The sequence below is a fragment of the Xyrauchen texanus genome, chromosome 37 (assembly GCF_025860055.1).
Source record: "Xyrauchen texanus isolate HMW12.3.18 chromosome 37, RBS_HiC_50CHRs, whole genome shotgun sequence".
Lineage (NCBI taxonomy): Eukaryota > Metazoa > Chordata > Actinopteri > Cypriniformes > Catostomidae > Xyrauchen > Xyrauchen texanus.
In genome coordinates, this window is record NC_068312.1 from 20,368,146 (window position 1) to 20,382,819 (window position 14,674).

At 39.5% G+C, this 14,674-nt stretch overlaps 1 protein-coding gene across 2 annotated transcripts in view; it reads right to left on the reverse strand.

Moving 5' to 3' along the window:
- Nucleotides 1-14,674, reverse strand: part of LOC127630454 (glutamate receptor ionotropic, delta-2-like) — a 560,225-nt gene that overhangs the window by 39,968 nt on the left and 505,583 nt on the right. For both annotated transcript variants that reach the window (XM_052107985.1, XM_052107986.1), the window contains exons 12-13: nt 7,300-7,438; nt 1,610-1,805 (exon numbers count right to left, since the gene is read on the reverse strand). In XM_052107985.1, coding sequence (XP_051963945.1) covers nt 1,610-1,805; nt 7,300-7,438 — 335 coding nt within the window. The remainder of the gene's footprint in view (nt 1-1,609; nt 1,806-7,299; nt 7,439-14,674) is intronic.

The following is a 14,674-nucleotide window of genomic DNA, read 5'->3' on the forward strand; positions in this document are numbered from 1 at the left end:
GCTCCTTGTATCTACAGTACATTTGCTTTAGGTGAATTACTAGTCTAGTGGACAAAAAAAGCCAGACCATTCTTGTAGCATGATGTAGCTTACGATTAATCCATTTAAGAAAAAGGATGTGATGTCTGGAAAATATTCAGAAAAGCTAGGGTATAAGATCTAAGACAATTCATGAAACACATTCATCTTGAGGGAAAGAATTATTTTGCAATGTGTATGAAAATGTGCCATAAAATGCTCTGCTCATGAATTATGAAAGCACATTTTCCTTAGCACTGAAATAAAACTCCCAGTCTGCTCCTATTATTGAAAAATGAGTTCACAAACAGGAGCACTCAGCATTAGCACATGGCTAACTCAAAGAAAAAGTGAAATACAATAGAGAATACACATCTTAAATATTTGCTGGGGAAATCAAAGGAGCTACTTGTCCATTGTACCAGCCACTCCTATATTTATGGATGATTTCACATGATCCAAGAAATCCTGCTGTCACAAATTTACTTCAGATTTCTTGGATTCCTTAAAAAGCACTTCATGTGTGAGCTTTTGTAAGACAATCCTCACACCAAAATGGTGGAATCAACTTCCCCTACATGTGAGAACAGCAGAATACCTCACAATGTTCAAGTGCAGACTCAAGACTTGGCTTTTTCACCAATACTTGAATTAATTAAAAATAGTGATATAGTGTTGTCCTGATAGTATTATGGCTTTCATGAACACAAATGTGTACTTATTGAATATATTTTCAGACAAGTATTCGACTAGTCAATGTTTCCCTTATGCTGATTATGGCTACATCAGCCAAAGCATCAAAAAGTGGTAGAACACTTATAAGGTGTATTTTTATTATATAGTACTTGCATATTTGTATTTGTTTACATATAACTTATAAATGGCATGCTTACCATCTGTTGATCACTACAGTCTCATAAGTAAATCTAAAGCACTCTTTGTAAGCCACTTTGGATATGAGCTAAATGCCTCAAATGCAAATCCTGCTGTGCCCATACATTTTAAGAGAACTACATTTCTCAGTTCCTTAGGAAGCGTTCACTAGGGGGCACTCTAAAACCTACATTCAACTGAAGGAAAAGGGCAGGTTAAATAGAGGGAAAGCAAAGGAAGAAGAGGTTGAAAGAGGGTGATGCCTCAGGCAAGACTTTGGCAAGTGTTATACAATATTTATCCAAACACCTGTGAAATGACATCGCATTAACAAGACACTGTTAGTCATTTACTCTTTAAGTATTCTCACAAGATCTGATGAAGGCGAAGACTCTTGCCTTCATACTTCTCTTGCTTGCCAGACTTTATAATTGCAGCAAAATGAAAACAAACTTGGAAGGAAGGAAAAAAAAAAAATGGTGCGCTAACAAACAAGGCATTAACCCAAATTAGTATGGGAATTCAGAGAGGGAATTTTCAGACCTAAATCACTCATAACTCACACACTATTAAACCACATTAGCGTACTTTAACTGTTATATCTCTATTTAAAGATGATTAGCGCTATCTTTAGAAACTGTTGCTTAGCTAAACATTGTAATTGGACAAACTTTGGCATATTCCTGGCTTTGTAGTCATGGATAAGAATGCATCCTACCTTGCGAATGCCTTCTTTTGATTCTTCTACATTGTTTTCAGCTCCTCCTGTTCGATTAATCATCCTCCACATCTGCGAGTACATAGGGTCTCTCTCGAAAGGGTTCATGCTTTTGCTGCGAACCTGGTCATAAACGGCAGAGTCTAGAACCGTGCCATACGGCAGGTCTGTCTGCTTTGCCAAGTCCTGTAGAGACCTGAAGGGGGACAACGAAGCATTTTATCATTGAAAATACTGAGAAATGGGACTCTTGGATTGATGCCTGGAGGTGTAATAATTAAAAAATGTAAGCATTATACACAAAATCTACAATGTTAATGCATGAATGCCCACACTTGATTGAGCTTAATTGTGTAGGCATAACAGTGTGTGAATCCATTCAAAAGCTCCATCACGCAGACACTCTCCCACTCATGTTATGTCAAATACTGTTTATTCAGCAATTTGTGTTAATATCTTACACCTAATTAAAAGTTAATCAAGCAAGGGTCAATAATTCACAGCAGTAATATTTGCATTAACTAAATAATCAAGATACACAATAAGGGTGAAGCCCTCTCAGTTTCAACAAAGTCTCACTTCATTTAGAAAACTGATAATGATACAAATGAGTGCTTTTCCACTGTGCTAAAACAACCTAGTGATACCATATGTGATTGACTGTGCACACAAGAGCATATTAGAGTAACTATGTGAACTTCTAAATATACACAGATCAGCCACAACATTAAAACCACCTGCCTAATATTGTATTGGCCCCCCTCATCAGGCCACGGTCCAAATCATTGAGATCACATTTTTCCCCATTCTGATGGTTGATGTGAACTTTAACTGAAGCTCCTGACCCATATCTGCATGATATGCACTGCACTGCTGCCTGATTAGATAATCGCATGGATGATTGTTGGTGCCAGATGGGCTGGTTTGAGAATTTCTGTAACTGCTGATCTCCTGGGATTTGCACACACAACAGTCTCTAAAAGTTATTCAGTATATTGCCAAAAACAAAAAAACATCCAGTGAGCAGCAGTTCTGCAGATGGAAATGCCTTGTTGATGAGAGAGGTCAACAGAGAATGGCCAGACTGGTTCGAACTGACAATTCGGTAACTCAGATAACCTCTCTGTACAATTGTGGTGAGAGGAATAAAATCTCAGAATGCTATTCTGAGATGCAGGTTGGCACTCTTATGGCGGCACAAGGGGAACCTACACAATATTAGGCAGGTGGTTTTAATGTTGTGGCTGATTGGTTTGAGCAGTCACGGACAGTGGGTGTGCTGCTTGGTGCCATTGAGATTCCTGTAGATATTTGGTCTGACCTCTAATTCATAAAATTTTATAACATCAGACAGCTGTCGTCTTCATACCAGGCTCCTCTAGTACTAAACTCAGCTAGCACCCTTTGAAGATTTAATGAACTCGGCCACAAATGTTAATCTTTTATTGCTCCCAATTAATCGCGGCACTTAATCCCCGCCCCTCCCTAAAAATTGTGGTCATGTGTAGGGTAATTTGCATAGAGAGTTGCATAAAAAATGGCCTTTGATAACCCTGCAGTACTATAAAACACCACTGCAGAGCTACTGAGCAATGCAGGGCCAGTCTGTGACATTACATTTTCAATGCTAATGCAAGTTCTTCATCTTTGTAATCTACTCTGTGGCTCATTGTGCACACGAAAGCACTTAAATAGGGTTAATATTGAACGTAATTGCCTCTTTATAGCAGACCTGCACAGATTGTGTGATTTGGTGGAAATGTAAATATGCCACGTCTATATCATAGTAATGACTGCAGGTTAATCCATCTCTGTATTTGTTATATACTAGTGGTACATTTTCAAGCCAGCAATTTGTTTTCTGTTCCAGCTAAATTCAATTAGCTACAAGAATAGCAATCTATCCGTGTATACACTTTTCATACCCTTTATAGGTGACCATCTGTTGCCATTGAAATGCTATAGCCGCTTAGCTGATCTATTTACTTGCCCAGAAAAAGTGTAATTTTTGGCATGGAGCGACTGCGACTAGCCAGACTGCAGGCAAAATGGCATGTATGTGAAGAAAAACCAATCTCGAGAAGCCTGTAGCCTGGCCCTCCTTCACCTTCACCAGATGGACATGTCTCACAGCCATGATGAAAGCTGATACGTCTGGAGCAGAATTGTACAGTCTGTTTTCTAAACCATTTTTATATTTCTAAACCTGCTTGTTTCAAATTAACCATTTAACAATATACGTGAATATTCAAACATGCTGCCTCACAAGGACACATTGCAATGCAGATTAAAACATTAAGGCTGTAGAACAGTATTTTATTTTTCTTTGTTTATAAAAAGCAAATTGGATGCAATTTTCTTGTTTTCATTTTGCATATGTCAGGAAGAAAGTGAACATCAGTGATGTGTTTCTTGTTGGCAGTTGTATTAAAGCCAGCAAATCAGTGGCACGGTGTTGCAAATCATTCAACACAATGGCAATCAGCATAAACTAGACATATCTGAAGTGTTTTGCTTACTCACAAGAAGATAAATTCTAGTTGAACACATCTACAGCTTTTACTCTGCATGGATTGATCCTCGATTTGACTTGAGTTTTTGATTACTTTCAAATCTTTTACCAACCTCTGAATTTAGCCGCGCTGGAAATGTTTTCTAGGAAATGCATTTGACACCAAAAAAGGAAAAGCTGTTTAAACTACTGAAAAAAAATCCTAATGAATGAAACGAGTGAATGCATAGATTTTGTGTTTACCAGTTAAGAGCTATATGGGGTAAGTGAGAGTTGTCAATAAGCTGATGTTGCTTTATTTAATTAACACTGGGTTAAGATCAGTAAATCGGTAAAGAGACAGATAAACATTAAAATACTCCACTGTATTGTCTTGAATCTGTCTTTCTTAAAATTTGCACTGCAAATAAATAATATGATATTAAGCAGACTGCACCGTCAGCTATACTTTTATAATCTATTATGTAAAGAAACTTCTATCCCAAGACAAAACTATGTAATTGTAAACTCAATGTGTTTCAAACCCCCTACTGCCACCGCACAGCTCATCTTATAAATCTTTCAGCTCTTCCTGACTGAACAGCTACATTGTCTGCTTTTTAACACAACAGACCACTGGGTGCACAGTTTAGGCTGTAATTATTTCTGTAATGACCCTGCCGTCATCTACACATTAAAAGATAATACATTTAAATTTATGGAAATCCTAATTAGTTACATAGAAGTAGAATCAAGCGATCTAAGCACAAGCTCATTAATGATAATCTAATTCAAAGATAATCTAAATCTCAGAAATGAAATACTCTCATTTCACAAGTAACACCCCCACGCCCATCACCTACATGGTTACATAATGAAGGAGACGGGGATCATACAAGCACAATTAACTCTATCGCTGCTAGCCATCACTGAATATGATTAGCCTATACTGCTGGAACAACTGAAGTACATATTACTGTACATTTTTGTGGATTATTTGTAAGTCATTAGTGGCTTGTTTGAGTATCTTTACCCGCTTGAAATAGCAATATTAGCTCAACCAGTGGCATGAGTTTGAGGCAGAACTATCTGTTTGGCCAACCAATGGAAGGTAGGGGGACTGGTTGGGAAAACTTTTTGAAAACAATAATTATTTTTGTGATTCCATTAAGTTACACTAGTAGCACAGAAATGACACATTTCACCTTTAAATCTATGACTGCTAGGCATTGCTGAATCTTAGTAGCTCAATAAATGCACTGGATTGGTGAGGTCTCACAGTGGGCAGAAAGAAGGCAGTGACACATTCCACTGTGAAAAATCAGGGTTTGTATTTGGGTGTGTGTATGTTGGGCTCCTCTTGACTCTGCACACTCATCCAGGCATATTAAAAGAATCGCCGGTGCATACCGTAATTTCCGGACTATAAGCCGCAACTTTTTTCCCACGCTTTGAACCTCGCGGCTTATACAATGACGCGGCTAATATATGGATTTTTCCCGCTTTCAAATTTTATAAAAAAAATTAAAAAAAAAAACATTCTGTGACCTGCTCAGTTTTTTGGTGGCGTGAAGCTTTCATTAGACCAATGAAATTGCCGAACGGGTTAAGGTCAAAACAACTTTTTTTGTTTACTGTTTAGATTAAATCGAGCGCGCTCAAACTTCCCATCATTCTGATTACGGTAGTAATTTTGTCACCCTCACCATGGCAAAGACATGGAGAAACGCATATGATGCTGCTTTCAAGTTGAAGGCGATTGATCTGGCTGTTGGAATAGGAAATAGAGCTGCTGCACGGGAGCTTGGTCTTAATGAGTCGATGATAAGACGTTGGAAACAGCAGCGTGATGAATTGACTCAGTGCAAAAAGACAACTAAATCTAAGGCTATCCAACTCCGACACCGAAGGAGATGACTTCAGTGGTTTCATGTGCACAAGACGAGGAAGATAGTGACCAATGACTTTCTTTGTAGGCTACTGTTTACTGCAAATGTTTTATTACAAGTGTGTGGCAGCGGGGGCGTGGTCAAGCGCCTGTCCGGGAGAGAAAAGCTGTAAGGGCGCTTACACCTGCGCTAAATTATGTCTAACACCGGTGTCTAATTTCAAGTGCCCTGCTTCACGTGTCCTTCTTGGGAAAACTGTCACACGGGCACCAGTGTGACAGTTTTCAGCAGGGCACTTGACGTTCCAGGTAAGGCTTTTAATGGCCACAGCAATGTTTACAATCAATTTTATAAAGTTTCTCAATTCTTCTATGCGCCAACACTAGACTGACGTGTGTCACTTTCTCAGCTCTGTGGCTGCTGCCTTTTTATGCCGCTCTCCCCATGCTTACTGAAATTAGACACCGGTGTTAGACATAATTTAGTGCAGGTGTAAGCGCCCTTACCGCTTTTCTCTCCCGGACGGGCGCTTGACTACGCCCCCGCTGCCACACCGTGTTTCGTTAAAGCCTGAGTAAAGTTCATTTGTTTCAATGTACCGGTAGGCACCTGCGGCTTATAGACAGGTGCGGCTTATTTATGTTCAAAATAATATTTGATTTAAAAATCAGTGGGTGCGGCTTATATTCAGGTGCGCTCAATAGTCCGGAAATTACGGTAGATATCTGATGTCACTCTCACTGGAATGATAGATGAAATTTGTGCTGCAGTAAATTAAAACAGGGATTTTGCATGCCCCCAAAAGAAGCCCTATAAACACACCCAGATACACACACACACACTGTTAACTTAATAGTAAAGCAGCATTTTGAGCGCCACATGAACAAACTTGTGTTAGGGTCTCAAGCGTATTCAATGACACAAAGTCTGTGAGTGGAATTGAGCGCATCTTTACTGCATGTGAGGAGAAAAACCATGTCTGAGTTTTTGTGTCAAGAGTATAATTGATTTAATTATTTGATTCTTTCTTGTCAACTTGATTTCTTTGAAGCTTGCTAGAAGGAGAGAGGTTTCATTTTGTTTGTTGAATGGTACTCAGTGAATACCCATCCTCTCTAATGCTTATCAATGATGCCTGAAAATCATAGCTTTTTTTTTTTAGTAATGTTTAAACAACACTAAAACATGCAACCACAACAACATATTTAACCCAAACGAAGCTAAATCTTGAATGTTGTTTTGTTTTTGTAAGGATGATTACTGAAATTTGATGCAAAAAAATTACATTCTGAATAAATTTGTGCACTCACTGAATGGAGTTCTCGATGCGGGAGATGGTAAGGAAGGCAGCCAGATTTGCTGTGTAAGAGGAGATGACTATCAGTGCAAACAGCCACCAAACCCCCATCATCATCCTTGTGGCCAGAGTTGTATAGGGCACCTCGCCACCTATAGATGGAACAGGAGAAAAGAGTAAACCAAAAAGTTGCTTCATTTTTCATTGTCTTAATTGGATGGGGTTTAACACTGAGGACTGTGCTGTCTCAGAAATTATATCAGATGTGCAAGGCTATAATGTTCCAACCAGAAATTTGATCCAATTCAAGTATGGCATTCAGATTCTAGTAAGTTTATCAATTGATATTACAAAACCATCCATTGCATATAAGCAGGCCTGCCCAAACTCCCCTGATTGGGCCCCTGAAAATAAATTGTAAGAGGCCCCCTACTCTCTGGCCAACCGTGGTCATTTCCAAACTAGAAACCTTCTAGATTAGATTGTTATCAAACATAAGAAATTCATTATTGCCTAACTGAACAATGACAGAATGTCCAGAATTAAATCTGGGATGGGACACAAGTAATATTCTCAATTGATCAAGTAAAGTTTTATTAACTGTGAAAATTGTACGACCTTCCCCTAATGCTATACTTGTCATGCCCTTTTTAATGTAGAATGTTTTGTTACAGTGCATTCCTGTTTAACATTAATAAAGATTTTTGATTCAAACTAATTTGGATTCAATTCAATTTGATTAAATTCTGATTCATTTATCTATATTTGAGTTATAATGTCCATTTTACTAACATATGGAGGAAATTCATTCATGTGTTGTGTTTCAATGAATAAATGTTTGGTAAGTTGTGTGCTAATTCAGAAGAACACAGTGACATCTGTAGGACAGGAAGAATTCTTATACATTTTCACTTTGCAGCTGAAAATAGGCAGCGAGTAAAATATTGATATTGGGATCTTAAGAACAAATATCAGAATGGCTCAAATGAAGATTGTGATTAATCAAAAAAATATTTTATTTATTTATTTATTTTTCATTTTAAATGTAGTTATTTGGCAGGAGCTTAAATCAGGACATGTGTTCCCTGGGAATTGAACCTACAACCTTGCCATTGGTAGTCCTTTGCTCTACCATGCAGGAGTAATACACTACAGCAGATAAGCTACTGAAAATAATAAGAAAATTACAGCATATAAAAAATGCAGTATAAGAAGGGCTTATCTTTAGATGTGTAGTGTAATGTTTTAAAGGACTGACAAAGAATGGAAGCATGCAGTACACAAGAGGTTGGGGGAGTCGAGGTGTGCAAGACACAAACCACAGTGACTTTAGGGACATCAAATCAGCAAGCACTATTTCCAGCAGGTTTCTAACTGCTTGCTTTTTATTCAGCAAAAAAAAACCAAGACAGTTGTAATGTCAAATCTACATTTCCACCATCACCACTGTCAAAGAAAAAAACGTGTCTGTTTATTCTGCATTTTAGATCCCACTAATTCCACAGCCACATGACAACGGCTCCTCTTAGAAGTACCGCACACCACAATAATGATGGATATGCACAAATCAAGGCTTGCAGCTACACTAAGAACTGTTAACAATTAGTCCTATCTATCCTCGTGGCATCCCGTATCACTGAAGCCTTGCATGGTAAATGCCAAGAATTTCAGCACTCAATAAGGTATCTGACAACTCTATATCTGCAGGGGTCCACAGAGAGGAGCTGTCTTATTAAAGAAAGTTTTTAGATGACTCACACGCATACGTCCCGCAGGCTGTGTACTCTCTGCTCCACACAAACTTGGTGCGGTTTTAATTTCAGCAAACAAATCCATGACAGCGTGTTAGCCCACACATTTCTTCTAATCATCTTTCTTGGGTTTTCTTAGTAAAAGAACCCCACAGACTTTAAGCTAAGGGGTGTCTTCTTTAAAGGGCAATTCTCCCTTCATCTGCTATTTAAACCAGAGATTTTGGACTTCAATTTGATCAAATGTCAGAGGATCCCCAAGAAGCTCCTTCTTCAGCAGGATGTTTTTCTGGGGTCATACAGCATCTCTCAAATCATGGTAGTAGCCTTCAGATTTCCTTTTTATGAATGAGTTAAAAGTCCACCGTATGTTTGCCGTTCTTTTTGCATAAATAAATGTAAATGCCCGGAAGCAGTACAATTTCTGAATTTCTTTCTGATGAATAACAATACAACAAGGCTGATAGTTTGATTAATTTTCATTTGACTAAATAATAATGCAAACAAAAATAACATCTGTAAAAGTCCATTTGTTTAAAATTAATCAACATTTCCATACCCACCAATCCCTTAAATACAGGAATATTGTTTTCTATAAAAACACAAACACTTTAACTATGACGGGCAATTAAGCATGGCAATGCAATGTGATAAAACTGATAGCGTGGAAAAACATAGGAGGTATGATTGATTATGGTTAGTAATCTTTGGATGTTTTAAAGCAAAGACTCTATGAGAAAAAGGAGAGTAAATTATGACATTGCTAAAATGTAATGTTAATCTAACTGCATTAAATTCATGTTACTGTAGTAATTAGCTCTGTTGTGGAAGAACACATGTTTAAGATTTTAACTACAGTGTATGATCACACAGAATGTAATCAAATGCTAAGAATGGTACCTCTGGCAACTCTGGACTCAAACTTGCACAACAAAATCACAAAGTAGAAATAATGAGTTGTCTCAATATAAATTACACAAAACAACACAGCTACGAGAGGCCAGCTAAATTGGAGTTTTAAAGTCACCTTTTAGCTAAATATTACTGCAATGACAGAAAACAGTCCAAACTCACACTTTCATGGAATTGTGAGCAATGTTAAAACAACCTTAGCATCCCATTAATGGTTTATGAAAGCTACAAAAAGGGAAACACAAATATGTCAAAATTCAGCACTGTTCCTTTGGTTGGTTGGTTATTTGAAATCATAATTTAATCATAAAAAATGCTATATTAAGTCTATATACAGGGGTACTTGAAATACTGTGTCACAAGTGTGTGCATTGAAAATTATGTACTGCTGGTGTGAGAGAGATTCAACCCCCAAAATGTGCACACTAACACACTGAGGCATATAGAGTATAACCATTTATATAACCAAAAGATTATCTTTTTTTTGTACCCTGAGCAAAGATTTGTTCACAGTAGAATCCAGTTGTGGTATTCATAAGACCGAGGAAATTTGGAAAAAATCAAATCTGTAGGCATCGCCGTGATTACATGCATGGCTGAAACCAAGTTTGAGGTCACCGAAGTCCGGACCTCGGTAAATGTTTAATTCTAATTCTAATATTCTAATACTAATAATAGTCGTTTATTTTCACTGGATGAGAAAATATTGTTTAGATGGGTACACAGTTCCCCTTCTGTCACTCACTCGATGTTGCATTGATGTAGAGACACTAGGGGTCGCTCTTGGGAGCCCAAACACCTCTGATCTTTGAGAAAAGGCCAATGAGAACTGGCGAGTAGAATTTGCATGATACTCCCAGGATATACAGTTATAAAAGGAGCTGGCTCGCAACCACTCATTCAGAGCCGAGCGATTGTGTGTCAGCGAGCTGAATTCCATTTCCAGTCCATTCACCTCTAAATAAGAAGCGTATGCTGTTGGATATACGGCGCATTCAAGCGGCATTCTCTCCTTTGGCACGATCAGTGCAAAGTACGCTTCTGGGCTAAAGAGTATATTTCCTCTATTAGAGCAAAAAACATTGATGTGAACATCTTTTTAAAGATGCCTTTCTGTCTTTGTGTAATTCCTGGATGTGGTCATTATCTCTCCACCTCCAGTGGCCAAGGGCGCTGCCTCACGAGTCTGGGCCATGATCACACTGAAGCAGCGTTCATTGCGAGAACATGACCATGGCAACGTTGTGGTTGCGGCTTTCTTTCTTCTGGGGGAAAGCCACTCCAGTCGCCCCCGTGCCGGGCCTTCTACCTACAGGTACGAGGCTGCCCTGGCTGGTGCTAGAGGTGATTTAGGGACTCCAATGGGCGTGGCCCCACCAGGTAAATCCACGCGGAACTCCCATTCCTCAGCACGCTCCTTGTTTGCCCCAGTTGAGTTCTAAAATGAGACTAGCTTAACATCTCCTTCGGAGCTCACGAGCGGGGTCCACGAGCGCCACCTATGGCTGAAAGTGGTAGAGATGAGGGACGCTGACAAAGTTTGCTTTTTCAATGCCCCCATCTCCCCGACGTGGCTCAAGATCCCGTACCCCATCTGCTCGCCGAAGGCGTTCCCCTGCGGTGGCGAAGTCCCAGTTGGCACCGCTACAGCACGAGCCCAGTCCTCGGACCCAGCGTAGATCCCTCCCACAAGAAGCGGATACCCCCCGCCTCACGGTATGGCACTAGGACCCCGAGTAAGGCTCCTAAGCACCCCTGAGATGGATGACCCAGAGAGGGAAAACTAGAGTTGGTATCTGGACCAGGGAGGTAAATCTTGTGTTCCAATTTGTTTCATGTTCTCTGCACCCCGAACGGGCTGCGGTACCCACATTTTCCAAAAAAGCGGTTTCCTCACTCCTTGGGTCACACAGCAGGTGTTTACGACCGCCGTTATCATGGCGATCAAACACCGAGCACCTGCGACTTGGACGCCGCAAATGTGGGCCCCCCGCCTTCACGCGCCCGACTGCACTACACTCACGGCCAGGCGGTTGTGACGAGCTACGAGGATGGTCAAAAATTCAAGACATATAGTAATTGTTAAATGTTAAAATAGCATTACCAGCCCTTGTGCACTAACACAGGTAGATGTTTAAGGTGTCAAAAGTTTTTTTGTGTTCTGGGATTCTTATCTCCCTTAATCTGAGCAGCCAAGATAGTGTGGATTAAGTGAATTTTCAAGTGGCACAAGCAACCATGAAACGCAATAATGAGCCCTTCATGGCTGTTAAAAGTCATTCAAATAAAGCTGAGGTTGACTGCATCCACAACTAAAGCAAGGTCTGGAGGATTCTGTCCAAACATCACGACTTTTGGGATCTGAAGCACTTGCTTCCATATTATGCTGACTTATCATGGCGATTATCATGGCGATCAAACACCGAGCACCTGCGACTTGGACGCCGCAAATGTGGGCCCCCCGCCTTCACGCGCCCGACTGCACTACACTCACGGCCAGGCGGTTGTGACGAGCTACGAGGATGGTCAAAAAGTCCCTTCTCCCTTGTACCTCTTGCCACAAGCTGTACTAGCTGCTGAAATGTCCAGGAACCTGTCTCGGCTCCTCAGCACAAAACCTGAATGAGTTGTTGCAAGCCAGCTCCTGCAGAATTCCACTCGCCAATTCTGAGTGGCCTTTTCTCAAAGATCAGAGGTGTTTGGGGCTCCCAAGAGCAACCCCTAGTGTCACTACATTGACACAACTTCTCATTCCCTCCATCAGGGAATGGAGGTTACGACAGTAACCGAGATGGTAATAATCATTACAATTCTAGTATTTAATAAAAAATTACTATCCAATGCAAAAATGTGTCCAATTAGATATAAAATGTCCTGAGATTTGAGTGCGGATCAATGGAGGATACAGTTTTCCGGAGCCGTCAAGCACCACCTGAAGGAAAATAATTTTGAGTCTCAAAGGTAACAGTTTTGCATTTTGGTTCCTCACACACAGTTATTGAATGACTTTGAAAACATGTATAATAGCACATGACTCACTGAAAAAAAAAAAAACGTATATCTTCTATAAGAAAACTGTATCTTCATGCCCAGTGGCATTTAGGGGTCTTAATCCGGCCCTGATGATCATCATGACAATATCTGAAACATTCAAAAACAGTAACATACTACACTACACCATCTGTAGAACAGACTACAGAATGAAATATGTCAAATATACGAACAATGGCCATTACGAAGGCTACGCTATTTCATTCATTTTAGTAGCTGATTTTTCACAATGTCATTGGTAAATTTGTAATTGTAATTTTGGTACAATTCTTGGCACCCCACCCCAGACCTCACACATTTTCAAACCTTGGTTACAGTCCTGATTTCAGGCATAGGGAAAGAGGTTTATTTGCATATTTCCAAAAAAACATGTTTTTTGAAAGATGGTTATTGACCATCTGTACTTAGGACACCCAAACATCCACATTTATCAGACAAAAATAATAGATCCTGTATAGTGGGGGAGTCCAAATAACTTGGCTTATTTCATGTGCACCAGGGGTGTGATTGCATCTGCTTATCTAGGTCCTATAGGCCATGTTGACGGAAATTGTTGCCCTCTCATCCTTGCTCAGTCCTAAACTGGTAATGAGAAGGGTTCTGGTGTGAAATGTAAGTAGAGTATTGATAGGAGTCATGGCTGCCATTGAATAAGGTCCTATTATGAGATATGATTTGCAATGAGTATAGAATCATCGCATGTCAGGGCTTTAGCAGAGGCTGATTGCATGCCATTCTCTATGGCTGCAGGATGTTGATCTTTAGAAAATGAGCAGGACGGTAAAGTAGCTTTTATCTGCAAACCCAGCAACTGGGGTTGAAAGCGCCCTGCCATGCACATCAAATCAGCAAGCACTATTTCCAGCAGGTTTCTAACTGCTTGCTTTTTATTCAGCAGGCTAGGGGCTACACACTTCTCTCAACCCCTAACTGTGAGCTAGCACCCACTGAGAGAGAGAGAGAGAGAGAGAGAGAGAGAGAGAGAGAGAGAGAGAGAGAGAGAGAGAGAGAGAGAGAGAGAGAGAGAGAGAGAGAGAGAGAGAATGTGTATAAGATAAAAGCTTATAAAGGACAAACATGTTTCTCACCAGTGCATAAGATATTTGTGCTTGAAAGAGATTGAAAAGAACCAACTAAAAATGAAAATAAAGAAAAAAGAAAGGAAGATAAGATAAGATGAAAAAGAACAAATGAATGGAAAGATGGACAAAGAAAATAAATAACTTAAATAACTAAAAGAATGGGAAAGTACAAATGTATGAAAGTAAAGATAGAAAGGAAAGATAGAATTAAAAGAAAGGGAAAGAAAAAATGAAGGAAATCCTTTTGTATTAGCTGAAACAATTTATGCACCTTTCAATATCATATTTTTGTAGCCTACTACTGAGCTATTTATTCAGCATCTCACATTTCTTAGTTTGTTAAATTCAAGACATATAGTAATTGTTAAATGTTAAAATAGCATTACCAGCCCTTGTGCACTAACACAGGTAGATGTTTAAGGTGTCAAAAGTTTTTTTGTGTTCTGGGATTCTTATCTCCCTTAATCTGAGCAGCCAAGATAGTGTGGATTAAGTGAATTTTCAAGTGGCACAAGCAACCATGAAATGCAATAAAGAGCCCTTCATGGCTGTTAAAAGTCATTCAAATAAAGCTGAGGTTGACTGCATCCAC